At 47.6% G+C, this 17,150-nt stretch overlaps 1 protein-coding gene across 19 annotated transcripts in view; it reads left to right on the top strand.

The window, feature by feature from the left end:
- Positions 1 to 17,150, top strand: part of LOC8051231 (caldesmon) — a 63,940-nt gene that overhangs the window by 10,925 nt on the left and 35,865 nt on the right. For 12 of the 19 annotated variants that reach the window (XM_040502282.2, XM_040502281.2, XM_040214068.2 and 9 more), the window contains exons 1-4: positions 8,796 to 9,121; positions 10,189 to 11,528; positions 11,598 to 11,664; positions 13,326 to 13,373. In XM_040502282.2, the coding sequence (XP_040358216.1) occupies positions 11,151 to 11,528; positions 11,598 to 11,664; positions 13,326 to 13,373 (493 nt within the window). In that variant the 5' untranslated portion in view covers positions 8,796 to 9,121; positions 10,189 to 11,150. Of the gene's footprint in view, positions 1 to 8,795; positions 9,122 to 10,188; positions 11,529 to 11,597; positions 11,665 to 13,325; positions 13,374 to 17,150 lie in introns of those variants that run through there. The other 7 variants (XM_040502286.2, XM_040502287.2, XM_040214065.3 and 4 more) reach the window with 2 other exon arrangements.

Raw genomic sequence — 17,150 nt, 5'->3', positions numbered from 1 at the left:
GGGTATTCTATCATCAAGCTTCGCAGATAGAACGTCCAGGTAATTCTGCTGTTCTTGCCGTTTGTTTTTCAAGTCGTTTAAAACTGCGCATGTCTGCTCCAGCCTTCTAAAATTAGTCTCAATTGAATCTACTCGTGTGCGCAGGTTATGAAGACAAGCATCGGAAGACTTTTGGCTTTTCAATTGAGACAATTGCTTATCCATCAAGCTCTTCCGTCCTTTTAGGATTTTGTCGACTTATTTCTCCGTGAGAGGACCAGGATTCAAGGCGACATCGCCCCATAGCAGCGAGAGCAGTAAATAAAATGCTACCTGGCGCATCAACATAGACCGTGGCCTCACGCGTACATGATTGTCAGAACACACTCGTATCGCGTTGTACAATTTTTGAGGTGAAGAAACCGAGCAGGTTTTGAAACGTCGGGCTGAACCGTTTCTTGGATTTTGGTTGGAGCTCTTCCGTCTAAGCCTACACCTGCCCTAATTTCCCCTTTTTTTCTCATCGATAAAAATATTTAACTTTAAAAAAAATATATCAACAGGATTTCTTTTTACAGCGGAGTAGTTTCCTCAGGATCGTGTCCGGTACCCAACAAATGTAGACACTGGTTGCCGCCGTTGCTCGTAAATGGCGGGAACCTTTCCAGCCTCGGCAACCGGACAACCAGTTGCTGCCGTCGCTCGTAGATGGCGGCAACATTTGTTCGGAAAAATAGGGAGACTCCAGTGAGGGTGGGCCCAGCTGCTAGATCGGGGATCACGGGATATCGACGTCATCTAAAGAGACACCAACATCCCCTAATATTTGTTTTTATTTTTCTTTTTTTTTTGCCAGGCGATTTATTACAGTGTCAGAAGACTACCCAGTCAATATTTTGCTACAGCATCGCGTATATTTTGAATAAAATCGAGAAACGCAACTGCTTGCTCGAAACCGGACTGGGGAGGAAGAAGAAATATAAAGGAGGAAAGAGTTGGCGGAAGTCGCGTGGCTTTGCAGCTTTTTTCTCTCCAATCAACGTACTTGCAACTTTTTAGAAGCCACAGAAAAGATGGGTATCAAATTTCTTTTCTATTCTTAATGTTGCGCGTGTGCCTTGGACGACCAACGAATTTGATTCCATTTGGTGGTTGTGTCTAAAGTAGAAAACGGCTCGTTACCACGGAGAAGAGAGTGAGTGCGACTCAAACCGGCCAGTTCTCGATCGGCAGTTTTCGGACAGAAAGAAAACTAGTTTCGAGCCGCGAATTTGTTTTCTGTATAGTTGGGCTCTTGTAGGTCATGTACAAATGGAAATTTTGGACGCGTAAATACCCCGTCAGTGTCCCTTTAATTGTTAAATTTTGCTGGGAGTCTACGGGGCAAAAGGTCGTTTTATTTCCTAACTCGGAGCACAAGAGCCCATTAAAGTGCTCGAATAATTTACGCGAGGTATAAGCGATTGCTTTTTCTATAGCCACCGGTTTTGTTCCGATAGGTGTTTAAAATGGTGAATTGCGCCATCTTGAACGCTGCTGCTTGGCGTTCGTTGCTTGCAATAAAAGGCGAGAGGAGGAAAGGCGCATGGGGCAACAGAGCGGGCGTCTGCTCTCGTGCACATTGGCGCCTATACGTTCCCTCTCCCTCAGGTGCCGCCATTAAATTGCAAACTCTCTAGGATTTGAGTTGCCTCACTGGAGCCTCCCTACGGAGGAAGAGAGGGGAACGGAAAGAGCGGCCATGTGCGCGCGAATGGTTCCGCAACCGCCGCGAGGCCGCTGTCGCCTCAAGTTCTACTGCGTCGAGCGCTTCAGATTCGAAAAGCTTGGTCTGCTGGGCAAGTTGGTACTGGACATTCGTACTAAAAATAGCGCAAAAGAGACGGGACAAAAAGACGAAGAAGCACAGAGGACAAGCGCTTGTCCTGTGTGCTTCGTCTTTCTGTCCCGTCTCTTTTGCGCTATTTTTAAGATGAACGCTTCAGATTCCTTTGGGAAAGCAGAGCAGATCGCTCGCCTGGACAGCCACCGCCGAGAGCAGAAGCTACAGCTCCGCTGCTCTTGCTTTTTCACCAGAAGAGAAAGGCTCAAATTTTTTATTTTATCTGGGGGAGGGCTGATGGTGTTTGGGATGTACTGACTTTTGCGGTGGGTAAAGGATTATTAAAGGGTCCACCCCCCCCCCCCCCCCCCCGCACGCGCACGCACACACACACGCGCAGTGTGTGTTTAATCATAAGTGCGCCATCCAATGCTAATTCATTTTTTATCCTGTCCCCCGCAAAGAAACCACGACCAAGTTGGTCGTGAAATGGCGAATTCGCGTGGTTCTTTCTGCGCGCTCTCGAGCGCTCTTTCCAGAGCGCGCGAGATCGGGTGGTTGAAAGAGAGTGCTGCGGCCTGATCGGGTGGTTCATTCCGAGGACGCCTCTCCCTCTCAGAGCGCTCTTTGGCACTCCGTGTGTAGCCGTCGGAGTGCGGAGTGGCGCAGGCGTCACGTGGTACTTGGACGGGGATCACGTGGTTTTGTTGACGATGGCCGGCAGTGGTCTGTGGTTCGGTGGTGGTGTGCGGGGTACGGCATGACGGCGGTTGATATGTGGTTCTACGAAGTGCTTGTGAATTCGACGGTGCGAGGATTACGACGGACGGGATGACATTCCTTTGCGACCGTAACAGAAAAAGTTTACGTGTGAAGTATTCCCAGTGCTTTCACGAGATCGTTCATCTCACGGCGGTGAATCCGCTAAGCCTAACCGACGAAGAAACAGCTCGCAGGGCTCGCCGCTGTTTTACCGGGTTTTGTGGTCACTTCAAGACATTTTCAGGTTTGGTAAAAGTGCGTTCAAAGGTTTGTGTTCTAAAATAAAGGGAGAGCCGAATATAATGCACTGTGATTTTGGCCACATGGCGATGCTTGCACGATATTTCGCCGTGACAAAAATGCGGTTTATTAACCATTTTATATTTGCCTGTTCTGTCGCACGCATGACCGCTATCGCTGCGCGTTCACGGACGAAACCCCGATGAGTTGACAACTCTTTCCAAGCGTTGGCTTTCGTTCCGTTCTGCGAAAATCAATTCGCATGCTGCCGTTTTCTTCTTTTTTTTTTTTACATGTTGATGCGTAAATTAATTTACGCCCCAACACTTATTTCATCACGTTGCGAGTGTAAAATTTGCTCAGTCGTCCACCGTACGCTGTAAGATCGTGTTGTTTTTAACGCATTACCAATGTCAAGAAATATGAATTCCGTGACTGGTCTGAGAATCTCGGAGCGCTCTGAAGCCAGCAGTTTTGATCGGCTGAAAAGGATCCCGAGTAGCTCTGGCGGAGAGGAGGGGGCGCTCTGCTGAATCGAGGTCAGAGGAGAGAGGCGACCACGCGAATTCGCCAAAAGAAACGAAGATCGAACTCTGGACACCTACTGCCATCTATGAGTGACGGCGGGAAGCCCCGTATATGGTTGCCGCCGTCGCTCATAGATGGCGACAGCCTTTCCACTCTGGCTTGCCGACTTTCGGCCGGCCATTACTCTCCATTGTACAGCTCCGCTGGTCTTCTTCTTCACCAGAGTGGAAAGGCTGAAAGTTTTTTAATAAAAACAAAAGCATTTGTTTGAAATTACTAAATCAGTATCAGTTGATTTCGTCTATATGTAGAGACGACAGCGGCAAGAATGTAGACATTTGTATCCGGGAAATAGACCACTGATATCATAGGGCACTATTCAAAGACAAGTGAGCTACAGAAACATATTTTTGATGGCACGAGGTGTTAGTGTTTCTATGGTAAAGTTGTTGCTCCTTAGATTATTCAATAATGACGGGAGGTGGTGTCTCAACATCTGCGTTCCATAGTTTCTTCTGCTGTATGGCACCTTCCAGACACCCTCATTACGAGTAGATTAAAAATTTATACTTCGTGCTAGACTAGCCATCTCTTGAAATAAAGGATATTGTTCAGTTTAATGCCCGCTGTGTATCTTTAAATTATTGTGTAGTCATACAGGTTGGTAACTGGAATGATATGCAGAGACACGGGGCATGGACGATACTCCGTATGGCCTTTTTCTGAGAGACATTGTTTATGTTGGTTAATGTTGTGGTTCCCCAAACCAGATGACAATAATTTACATGTGAAGGAAATAGAGAGTTGTATAAAAGGAGTTTCATTTTCACTGGGAGGTCGGAGCGGAACCTGTTAAGAATGCCAACGGCTTTCGAAGTATCCCATGACAGATTTTCCTGAAAAATTACGCCTAGGGTTTGAGTGCTAGGTACTCTTTCAATGGTGGAGGGTCCAAGAACAAGGTTGTAGTCGAAAACCATAGACTTGTATATTCTTCGGTTTGTAGAGCACTGCCTTAGTTTTGGGAATGTTAATAGGGAGTGAATTTACGGAGCTCCATTTGTGAAGCAAGTCAAAAGTATGATTTGCGACTTGCGCGAGCTTTTCCTTATCTCGAGCAGAAAAAAATAAACTACTGTCATCGGCATATATAGCATAAGTTGCCTCCGTACTAATTTTGACAATATCATTGATATATATATATATATATTAAAAAGCAGAGGACCGAGTATACTTGCCTAAAAAACACCGGCAGTTAATGATTGTAGACCTGAACGCTGATTGTCGATGACAACACACTGTTGACGAAATTCTAAATATGAAGCCGTCAAGAGTTACCCCACGAAAGCCGTAAAACTCAAGTTTTCTAGGTAGAGTGAAATGATTAATGCGGTCTAATGCCTTAGAAAAGTCCACAAATATACCGAGAGTAACACTTTTCTTGAAATTATTTCGAGATTATTTCTTTCTGGGTTAGCGAGGCAAGTTCAGTCGAACGTCCCTTTCGAAAGCCATACTGCGAGGGGGTCAGAATAGAGCATTGCTCGCAAAACGAAGGAATTTTGGTGTGGATGAGTTTTTCCAGGCACTTAGAGAAGACGGGTAAAATGGAGATAGGCCTGGAATGGGATTGATCATTCTTGTCGCCACCTTTAAAAATAACCACCACCTTGGCCGTTTGCATTTGACGCGGAGGAATTGCGACATTGTAAATGTGGGATAATACCGGTGCTAATAAGTCCAGAACGTATTTGACAGACCTACTTTGAATATCGTCAATGTCACTCGATTTACTATTTTGGATGGAATTGAATGTATTGAAAACTTCGTATTCGTCAGTAGGGTGAAAAAAGGCACCGCTTTTATTGCGAGTTTCTAGGTAGCTTGTCGACAGAGGGTTATGACTGCTATGAACACTGTTAGCGAAATAGTCGTTAAACCATTTTGCGAGTTTTTGTCCGCGCAATATTCTATCGCCAACGGTAATTTCTAGAATGCTATTGTTTTCGAGAGATCGATTTAGGAGTTGATTTACTATCTTCCGTGTTTTGTCTACACTTGACATTGGCCTCATGAAATGAAGAGTGCAAATGATTTTTCTTTGCTCGCCTAAGCATTTTAGTCGGTCTATTTCTATGTGTCTTGAACTTTTTTTTAAATCACCAGGCTTCCTAGTACTTACGAATTTATGGTATAATTTATCTTTGAGACATTCTTGGGTTACCCACGGCTTACGAGTGTTTTTCTTTTGTTGGATTGGTTTATAGTGAAAACTACCGTTATATGCTTCGAAAAAAAGAGCTAGGAAATTGATATACGCGTCATCAGCGGACAGTATCCAACCACTAACATTTCCATAGACCTGTCGAGGCTGCCGACGTGCCAGTGTCCCAACGGAAAGTTGACAACTCCTAATTATCAGGTTTTCCCATAACGGTCGTCTTTAGAATTTGTAAAGTTCGTCTTGAGAACTCAAACGAAATGAGCACAGTAGCTATACATTCTCCGGGATTTCTGGTCTTATGTATTTCTTTAAGAAATGCCCACATTCGTCCCAACCTTTTCTTGGGGACCGGAAATGGCTCGTACGTCAGCAAAAGTGACCAAGTAATGCGCCTGTCTGGTGGCAAAACAGTCAGTTGGGGGCTGGTTGGTTTTTCATCTGGTACTAAACGCAAAAAAAAAAAAAAAGAAAGACAAAACGAGGTATGGACAACACGCCTAGTGTTGTCTGTGTCTCTCTCTGTCCTTGTATTTTTTTTTTTGCGTTCAGTTTAAGCTATGTTTGGTATCTCTTGTCCTCAATTTTGTTGAGCTCGTGCAATTTACTTTAGATTACTCGATTTCATTGTACAACTGATCGGATAAGAAAGCGATACAAAGGCCGATGGATATTTTACAACGTGCACTAGTTGCCATACTGTGGCGCATCTAATCTGCTTTCAAGATAACTCGGCGGATTGAATAATCTGTCCGAAGTCTAGCACCGGGAGGGGAGGGGGGATTCGATCAACAGCTACAGAAAGCAGCAAAACAGCTTCGATCTCTGGTAGCAGAGACTGCAAGGACCAAAACGTTTTCTCCTCAAAAACACGAGCATCAAGGCGCGCAGCTCTTCTGAGCATTGCTAGACAGGGAGCCGCGGCTTTCAAGGGACGCTACACTCTCAAGGAAAAAGAGTGTAAGAGGGTGTATCCTTACACCCTTTGTCCCATATAATGCACTGCCCAAAACTTTAATTCGACGGTCAGCGCCCTACAGTCGAACAGACGGCCCCACATTTTACGAGGGGCTTGATAGCCGTGTGGTACAACGTATTAAAATGGCTAATGTACGTTTTGCTGACTACAAAAAAAAAAATAATAATAATAATAATCGGGGTTTTTTTGGCCCTACTTTAAAAACTCGATGTTTTCTTTATGTGGTCTTTGATACGGACTTTAGCTATTCAAAAAAAGCTATATCGCACCGTTATCAAGCCCCTCGTAAAATTTGAGGCCGTCCGTTCGACTATAGGGCTCTGTACGTCGAAATGAAGTTTTGGGGTGTATTATGTCGGACAAAGGGTGCAACGATACACCCTCTTAAACCGTTTTTTCTTGAGAGTGTAACGTGTTACAGTTTAGGGAGGAGAGAAGGGAACACCATCCGGAACCCATTGGCGCAAGTAGCCCTGGGGGAAGTGCCTGCGAAACAGGTCAGCGTGCAGCGAGCCTTTTCTGCACTCCAGTTCATTCGTCTCAGAGGGGCCGTCTTTTGCCGCATATGCATTCTTCGGTCAGCTGCCTGACATTCAACTGCGCTTTGACCCACGTCCCGAGGTGCCCCAGCACTAGCTCGTTCGTTCCACACAGCCTTTGCTTTTTATATGTAACACTTTTATAAAATATGCATAGTTTATCGTCAGTTGTTTTCGTAGCATTTGAGTACGAACCGGTTCGAACCGGTTTGAACCTTTATTTTTCCCTCCGGAGTTGAGACGGAGCTGAACCGTTTTCCCTGAACCGGAACGAAAACCGGAACGAAAAACATTTCGGTTCGACACCCTGCTCCCGCGTCCCGCAAGAAATTCTCAAATCTTCAAAATGTCCCGCCATGCCCTACTGTCGTAAAATTCACTCCGCAACTCATGGTGCTGCCGAACAACGGGGCACGGGAAAGCGCGGAGGCCGCTGGTATCGTGTGAAAATGGTACACGCCGTTTTCTATCCAAGCATTGCGGGAAGCGGCCGTCCTTCTTGCAGCAAAACCGAGGCGCATGCTGCGTTGTGCCTCTCCTCTTGGTGGCAAAATATTGTAAGGACAATGGCTCGCCGAAAGTTTCGATAGAAAATACTGTAATTATTTTCAAATCGCTGCGTCAATGCGAAAGGGTTGCCGCAGATTTGTTTTTAGTGCCACGAGGCAAAAAGCCTGCAACTCACAGCGGTCGAGAAAGAACATAATGTTAAAAATGTGTGTAGGACCATGTTGATAAACGGAAGCGTGGACAGGGAACAAGCCGAAATAGATTTTCTGTTTCTGATTTCCATTTGATGCATAAAGTTCTGCTACAATCGATTTTTTTTTTTTCAGCTTTGTCACACTTAATAACACATTTGGCATAAAAGAGTATATCATGGGAGTGTAAATTATTTTCGTCTATTTGTAGCGAACAGCACGTACGGCATCGATCTCTTGGATGAAAACATGCGTCTGTATTTCCACGTGCACCAAGCATGCCTACCTTGTGAACAAAAGGTAAGGGCGCAAACGAGCTGGCGGTGGTTAAACATTTCGACAAAAACCCCGAGACTGGGACAAAAAGGGGGACGGACAAACACAAAGTCTCCTTTGTGTTTGTCCGTCCCCCTTTTTGTCCCAGTCTCGGGGTTTTTGTCGAAATGTTTATGCCTATCTTGGTCGTAATCCGGAACCGAAACCAATTTTCCCCCGATACCGTCTCGACAAATATCCAAAATAATATAAACAAAGCGGAACATTTTATTCAATACTCGTATTATGTTATATTACAACATTATTTTGTGCACTTTGTAGAAGTTAGTGAATTTAATATCACGAAAATTTGAAACACTCATCCACGTGATCTGGCAACCATGGGAACGCTCCGAACGTTCCGAATCTATTTCGAACTTCTCCGATCTGCTTGAGATTCGGCTACTCTTCCGAATCTTTAGATTCGGCTCCGAATGTCCGAATCACTAGAATCAACCACTATCCGACTCCGAGTCGCTGATCTCCGAGCGCGAATAGGGATTTTTGTGTTGCTGTTGTGCGTGCTTAGCTTGCTATACTTCGTTTCACCTTATGTGCGAGCGAAGGCAAAGCTGGAAGCGCGAGCACGAAAGCTCTGTGCCTTCAGGCTTTGCTCGAGCGCACGAGCTGGGCAGAAACGCAAAAAGCGCTGGTCTCGCGCTTCTAGCTTTGGCTTCGCTCGGAGATGAAATGAAACGAAGTATAGCGTTTTTTCTCCTTCGCGTACTTTGTGCGCAGGTTCGTTTCTCCTTCTGTAGAGTGGATGTCATCGGGATACCATTGCGCGGTTCTAGGTTGTACGCACAACTACCGAACGAGCTCTGCAGCGTGCACAGAAGCCTCTAAGGCGAGTGCGGGTGCAATGTTTTGAAGCTTCATCGCTTTCCGGATGAGAAGGAACTCCGTCGTCAGTCGTCGGTAAATCGGGGAGACGTTTGCCCATCGCCGTACTCCCGAGTATGCTCGCGGCATTTCACGGATGGAGTGCGCGCCGAGACCTCCGTCCCGACTGTCGACATGGGCTACAGTCGCGAGGTGCGTACACGCTTCTTCGTGGGCATGGGACCGCAATCGGACTGAGGTTTATTGGCGAGATTTCGGTTGCACGTGAAAGGATACCCTGGTGGTCCAAAGTGTACTTCGGCCTTCCTTTGGAGCGTGCCAGATGACCGTCGTTGCTTTGGCACGCAAATCCCCCACATGTTCTGCCTTGCACGTGACGTGACACAAGGGAAGGATCACCGTGTAGCTCAGTTGTGGCACTCAGCGGAGGAGGCTAGCCCCCCTCAGCCCTGCAGTGGAGTGGAGAAAAAAAAAAAAAAACCCCATCCCCACGTGGTGAATGATGTTGATTGGAGCGAAGCTCTAGTGGTGCTTGTCTGCATAGGCGCTGAGCCGCAGCATGCCGAGCCTTTCGTTCGTTTTCATCCATGTCACGCTGCGGTCAAATGCCCAAATGCGTATATAAGCACGTTCCATACCACACATTCTCTTTCTGACATGGATGAAAACGAACGAAAGGCTCGGCATGCTGCGGCTCACCGTCTACGCAGACAAGCACCACCAGAGCTTCGCCCCAATCAACATCAATCACCACGTGGAGATGCGTTTTATTTATTTTTTCCCCTACACAAGCGCGTGAGCTCACGAGCAGGAGCACCCGATGGCTAACCCCTAAGACGCTTCGCCCCTAAAAAAAAAAGTATTATTTTGACGTGTCAGTGCCCTTCTAAGGCTGCATTGATGGCCCTCACTTCTGTTGGTCTGCAGCATTTGATGCGCATTGCTTTAGATACTTCGTTTACGACGCGCCATGCAACCGTGGATGTCGTTTTCGTAGACAATGTAACGGACGACGAAGTTCAGGTTCTCTCGGATCGTTTAGACTTCTTGCTCGTGTCTTTTTGCACACTTTGTTCTTCGGCCCTTACGTTGCAGTCTCACGTTTTTCGGGAGTGGCATACGTAGGCTAAAAACTTGTTCCCACGGTGGGATCTTCTCCCCATTTCCGTCGCCTCTCGCACAACTGCGTCGTTTATGGCAAGACACGCTAACACTCCTGCTTCCCTCTCTCTCCCCCTCCCTCGCCACACCCCACACAGAAGCAGCCCCGAAACGGCAGTTGCTACCACTTTGGCGTTCTCAAAGGTTCTTCGACTCGCCTACAAAGAAAAAGCGCAGCCCTGGGCAACGATAGATCGGTCCTTCCCCAGACACGGCCAGACCACGCAAGATTCGCTCTATCCGAAAAGTGGGAGGGACAAGCGCGTCGTGCCGAGCAGAGTCTACTGAGAGCCACAGCGGCACGACAGCAGCAAAAGGCGCAGGACCCCGAATATCACGCACGACAGGCATTGTGTAAGTGCAGAAGGCGTCAAGACCCCCGTGTTTGCAAGGAAAAGGAAACGGAAAGCGTCAACGACTGGCCACAGGCAAGGATGTGCGGGAGGACGTGGAGGCGGTAGAATCCAGACGTCGTCGTTCCCTCCGCTGTGGCGACCACCACATTAGAAGCGTGTCTCGGTCTCAGTTTCTCGCCAAAGAACATATTTTGTAAAAGCACACCTACAACTATACTACTAAAAGCGGAGCTCGTAAAGTAATTACCCTAAAGCACTTCTTGCGACCATGCAACAGCTGCCACTGTTGGCGGTTGATCGCAATCCACTTTGCGTGGTCATTCGCAATTTTTTACGGCGAAGCTGTTAAGGGCCAGTTCCCCACTATCGTGTCCGCGGACAAGCGGCGTGTCGACGCATAACTTGAGCCAGTTCACCGTCGCCCTCACTCACGTACGACGAGGAGAGTCGCCCGTTGTGTTCTTTGCCGTCTCTCCATCAACGCTGTCGGCAATGGAGGCTTATCGGTCCATTGTACCGTCGCGCAGCTTCACGTTCTTCCCCCGCGTCAGCGGCCACCTGCGTTTGTGACATCGAGCACGCCCGTGATTGGCACGGCCCTACTAGACTGAAACGTCATCGTCTCACCTTCTAATCGTGTGGATCCTGTGTCCCGTGACGTCGAGATCGCTCTAGTTCCTTATCGGTTGCCCTTTGGACTCGCGATGGGTCGGCCGCGTCGTCTTCGTTCGGAGCAAGAAGAGGAGGAGCGCAAGGAGCGGCGACGTGCGCAGCAGCGCGAATGGCTGCGCAACAAACGCCGCAGAGCCGCTATCGCCTCGAGTTCCACTGCGTCTAGTAGTTCCGAATCTCTCGCGAGAGAAGAGAGGATTGCCCGCCTGGAACGCCGCCGAGAACAGAACCGGGAGTGTAAACGGCGCCGGCGGGCCAATGCCACGGACGAGGATCGTGCCAGGGAAGCCGAGCGCAAGCGCCAGGCCCGGCGACGACAGGTCGCCACGCCGGCTCAACAGTTCCCAGGTGCGACGGCCAGGTTCTGGAGGGAGTTCATGGAGGACCCGTTCGGCGTCACGTGCGACAGAGTACAGCTTCATTGGTCTTCCATTTTCAGCAGAGTGGAAAGGCTGAAAGTTCATTTTATTTGTTTTCAGGGGGACTTTGGCCCGGATCAGTTGCAGATGGCCCCAAGGAGGACCAGCGGGGAAGAGGAGAACAATGGTATGGACCCTCTTCTCTTACCGGCTGCTGCCTGGTACGAGGTTCTGGCGAGAAACATTTCCCGTTCCAACTTGTCTGGCTCAAGTTGAGCCTTTTAAGGATTCCCGCGACATCCTCACCTGTGTAGTTGACAAAAGCTTGTGCACCGAGAAACTGGGGGAGACGAGAGCTGCTGGGGACGTCAGAATACCGAGCTCTGGTTGGAACGATCGGTAGATTTGGAGCTAGCTTGCCTTTGCCTCCACTGCACTCGTCGAACGCGTCAGAACGCCAGCGTGCAGCACTTGTCTCTCTCTCATTCGACGAGGGCAGTGGAGACAAAAGGGCTTTGGGTATACCCAATAACCATCAAAAGCGGAGCCCTGAATTCTGACTTCTTCGTGCGGTCTCGTCCGCTCCTCCCTCCGTTTCTCGGCTTACAAGTCTGCTCAGGCTGACATCCGACAACAAAAATGGCAGATTGACGTCCTGGGAATGCCTCCTGTTCCGACTGAACTAAACCTCAGAAATTTGTCCTCCGTCTGCGTGTCCCTCTGTGCCTGTCGTCGCATTTTGAAGGCGGAGCGACACCATTGGTGCGGTGCGGATTCCGTGTCGTCTGCATCGCATGGAAGGTAGCAAAATGATTTGTTGGCCTAGTTGGTTAAACATTACGAAAATTGTCTTTTGCGCTTTTTTAATTTTCGTAATCGCATGGAAGGGACCGCACGACACTCTTTTCAAGTGCAACCAAAAGGGTTAAGACGTGAAGCGTAAACATCTGGCCAGTGCTTCGCAGTCCACCAAAGCTGACGCCAAATTTACAGAATGCAAGCCCACGCTTTGTCACGTTGGCAAGCCGCAGCAAGACGCGTCGACTTGGGGGGCAGTTCCGCGTCCGTCAAAGCTCGCCGCGGCCGACGTGCGCCCGAAGCGGTTTAAAAGCTATCCGTCGGGAAGTGCGTTCCATGTCTCCGTGGACCGGGGTTTGAGAGCAATTTGGTTCGTACGCAAAATGATTGTAAAGTGCTGGCCAAACGAGCTTACATCCAACGGAGAAGCTCTGTAAAGTACCGCCGGTTCTGAATCTGAAAAAGCCGAAATGTCGTAGAAGTGGCTGCGCACAGTGAAACCGTATGAGGGGTGACAACTTTCGCCTTCAATCTTTTCATTCAATTCTTCTACACTTGAACAGCTTGCAATCGCTGTACGTACTTCCACCAAATATTAAAAAAATATATTTTGCATTGACCCCTTCTTTAAACGATTCCTTTGGAAACGAAACCCAGCCACTGGGAAACATCTTTTGGCAAAAAACTGTCGTCAAAACCCCAATCCATTTTTTTTTTTTTTGCTTTGGTGGCGTAATGTGAAATCAATGCATTATCAAACTGTTTAAACTAACCTTTTTTTGAGAGAGAGAGAGAGAGAGAGAGAGAGAGGCTGTAATTATATAGCCATTGGGTGTTGCCTTAGCCCACCATTTTTTGCTTTAACTTGAAGGTTTTTTCTTTTTCGTAATTTGCAAGGTTTTGACATGGAGGCTTCTGAAAAGAACTCTGGAAATGACAGTTTTGTGGGCCTCTGTCAGGCGAGATGCAGGCTGGTTCTAGCAGCAACTTGTTTACTCTATCATTATATATATATTTTGTTCATGCATGATTCATCATGTTTTGTCTCAGGTGTGCAGGATGAAGTGGAAGAAAGCATACTGCCGGACGATGGACCAGGCAAGTTTTCCTTTTGTTGTCTTTGGCCCCTGTGGCCGTGTGGCGTTACTGGTTAGGGAAGGTTCTGTGCCCTGGACTCTGGAAGACTTCATCACTTATGCAGAGCTTCTGAGAATACCCGTAAACGCATAGGCACTTTAGTGTCAATGGGACCATTTCACTAAGAATGGTCGCAGCCCACTTTATTATTCCTGAAAGACTTTTTGGATGAAGTGCATGACTTGCACGAGGTGTCTAACACCCGTGCTACACGGGCAACTCGAATGCCATTTACAACGTATGACATTTGAGCGTGTGGCCAATTGGCGCGCGACTCTCTGGGCGTGGCGCATTCCACGCACGACAGATTGCGAGCTGATTGGCCGATCACACAAATGTCATTCGTTGTAAATGGCATTGGAGTTGCCCGTGTGGCACGGGTATAAGAAACCTAACCTTTGATTAGTAAAAAAACATTCTTGAGGCGTGCTACGCAAAGATAGCTGCTTTTCATCGATATGGGTGGCAGGCAGTATTGGGAAGTACTTTAAGCACATTGTACTTAAAGCGGTATGGGAAGCAAATTTCAGGGCTCATCTCACTGCTTCAAGCTGGAGCAGATTGAAGGAGGACTTTGCAAACACCAATATTTCCTAGAAAGAAGCGAGAAAACAGTTTGAACCGAATAAAATGCTTTCTAGGAACACCTAATAATAAAAAAGTAAAATTAAAAAAAATATTATTAAGCGAAACCAAAAAATAAATTTTGGAAAGATTTATTAAAATTTTCCTTAGCAAGAGTGATTGAGCCATTTCTTGAAAGTTACCAACATAGATCAGCAATGGCGAGAGATTTTCATCAGTTTTTGCGGTAGTACCTTACTTTATATTTTAATGTTTATGAGACCTTTGTCAACTTAGCCTATCGTTGACTGCCCATGTGGCAAGAGCCATGCTCTTGGTCAGACTAAATGCTCTAGTGGGGTTACTGTAACGGTTCCCCTGCAGCCACGTGACTGCTAATGGGCAACTGGCAGCCACAGGTCACGTGACTTCTCGGGGGTCACGTGACCTCACAATTACGCCGCTCAGGCCGGAGACGCGCGCCTAAGAGCTGCGCTCTAAAACAATGTTTTCCCAAAATTAGTATTCTTTTTTTTTTTTAAGTTTTCCCCTAACTATGTGTCTGAAGCTTGAATGTAATTTTGTGATGTGATCAGATGAGCAAGAGCAGTGCCACAACGGGAAGTATGCTCACTTGTAGAGATTACTTGGGCCTGGCCGCAATACCGAAGCGCCGTGGTAAAGCAAGTTTCAGCAGAGTTGGCCACCTTGGTTTCAGTTTCGGGTGTTCGTTTCAGGCGGCCTTTCTGGCAATGCAATGTCCATTTGAAATCATCCAAATGCCCAGCTCTGGCGAGGACGACATTATCGCCTGGGAGAACTGCCATGAACTCGATTGCTACGAAGCTCCATCGTTGCTAAACGTTGGCTACTTTCAAAGTGGTGCACAATGAAAAAAAGAAAAACACCGCGGCCTTTTTCGTGGTTTCGGGGATGTGGGAAGGGGCTGACGTCCAGGAAGTTACGTTTGAACTACGACGGTGTCATCGAGAGCCACGTAAATACTTCACGCCGAGAGCGTGACCGCTTCAGGAACTGTTTTCTCACGAGCAAATATGCGAACCGCTGGACCACGAGACATTCGCAACTCAATGCTGACGTGACGCCCTGCAGAGGAAGATTGGACCGGCGTTGAGTAGCTCCCATTAACTGCTCTCGACGTGTGTTGGCACACCGTGGTGTTGGACAAAAAGAGGCCTGCTAAAAGAGTGTCCGTACCCAGGTTGCAAAGGCAGTTCATACCGTGTTCACTCGAGCTTTGAACGATCAAAGAAGGGAAAGTGTGGGTCCCTTTTTGACGAGAGCAGTGGCCACCGCTGCCTGTGAGAAGGTGGGTACGACGAAAGAAAGAGACGGGCCTTCTTATTTAAAGAGGTCAGGGCTCTGACTATTCGTACGGCAAGGGTCCACAAAGGTCACATCGTGGGCAGATGGCCTTGGCCAGGATCGTTGGAGCAAAGTTGCGTCGGAGTGCCCTGCTAGGCCTAGCGCTCCCGGCTAGTCCTTGGCGGTCGCTTGGTCAATGGGATGGTCGCCGTTGTAGCTTTTGCTGGGTATCCGTGGTTCCGGCATTTGTTTCCGCAGTGTTCACTTTCAGGAACTAGCTTCTTTTCTACGCGCCGGAGAAGGTTCGGCGCGTTGAACATTCTAACCTCGAATAAGCAACAGGGTTCTGGAATTCACCAGAACGCAACATTACAGAAACAATAAAAAAAGCTGTATCCGCGGCCAGGCATCGAACCTCGGCTACTTGCGTGGAAGATGAGCGCGGTAACCGTTGGACCACGGGCGCGCTGCCTAGTTGGCTAGCTGCGCACGCGGTAATGTTATGTTTTGTTTTTCTTTTGCCTCGTAGGAAACAATGGCTTCCTTCGGTTATGTGGCCTAAGACAAACTTGATACTTTTTGGGGGCCAGGAGTCGTCGGGTGCCAAGACGGAGGTCACATTGTTGCTTTTCGTAGTACACAACTGTGAGGCAATGTCCTGTCTCCATGTAAAAGTTAACAACAAAAAAAAGGCGTCCCCTGCTTTTTTATCTGTTCGCATTCTGCAAAACTGTGGATTTGTCTGCCTGTTCCCTTTTTTTCTTAGAAAGTAAGCTGTTCTTCGGGGGCTAAACGAGAACACTTGGTTTTACAAATATACAAACAAACAAAAAGCGCACGAGCGCTGAGCAAAGTGCGGACGTGAGTTTTAAATATAAACACCGCAGTGCGAACGATAATAAAATATTTCGTAAATGAGCTTTTCTCCGCATTTGTCGATTTTGCAGTTAGCATTTCACTGGCGACCTTCTCTCCGGTGAGCTTTTCTTCGCCGCCCGTTCTCCGGTGAGATTGTTTGTCCGCCGCTCAACAGTAACGGCCGACCAAGGGCTCGTCGCAGCCAAGACAGTGCAATCGACCAACACCAGAATAAAAGGAGTGCGGGTTCTCGTCGAATACATTTGCCTCTATTTCATAAAATACTGAATCGAGAGTGTGTTGGTTCGGGTCAAACAAAGAATCTTCAGCGCGACTTTCACAACTTCCAAATAGTAACGTGTCACGCCTACTTCCAAAAAGCTTGTTCCGTTTTTAGCTTCGCTGCATTTTTTTCGCAATGTTCGTTTTATTCGGATAGAAATCCGCCTCCACAAGCTGATCTGCAAAGCGAATGACGAAATTAAAACAAAATCGACAAACTCGCGTATGTTTCTTCCACATTTAAAATAAGTAAACATTTTAAATGCATCTCTGCAGAATATTTGAAATCGCCAGATCCAATCACCTATCCTATTTCGAACAGAAAGAAGTGGTAAGACAGTATCCACTCTTCGGTAACTTCTGTCTGCCCGCATTTGCTGACTTCAGGCCTCAAGCAAGGACCGCTCAAAGCCTGAAATCTTTCACTCCCATTTTCTTGACCCAAAATGCCAACAAAGAACGGGACATCCTCCCAAGGACGCGCTCAGGCGATTGAAAACTGATGACTCACCCACCCGCTAAATATCTCCGCCGCCAAACAAAAAGAGAAAAGAAAAACAAGAAACTTCTTACTTGCATTTGTGCGACCCCAAAACACCAACAAAGAATGGAACGTTCTCCCAAGGACGCGCTTGGGCGATGTACAACCTATTGCTCACTATCGCGATAACCCGCAAAATATCTTTGCCCCCCCCCCCCCAAAAAAAA

Source organism: Ixodes scapularis, unplaced genomic scaffold (genome assembly GCF_016920785.2).
Source record: "Ixodes scapularis isolate PalLabHiFi unplaced genomic scaffold, ASM1692078v2 PGA_scaffold11__112_contigs__length_91849675, whole genome shotgun sequence".
Taxonomy (NCBI): domain Eukaryota; kingdom Metazoa; phylum Arthropoda; class Arachnida; order Ixodida; family Ixodidae; genus Ixodes; species Ixodes scapularis.
Note: the sequence above shows the minus strand (reverse complement) of the source record. Positions and strands in the feature narration are given on the sequence as shown.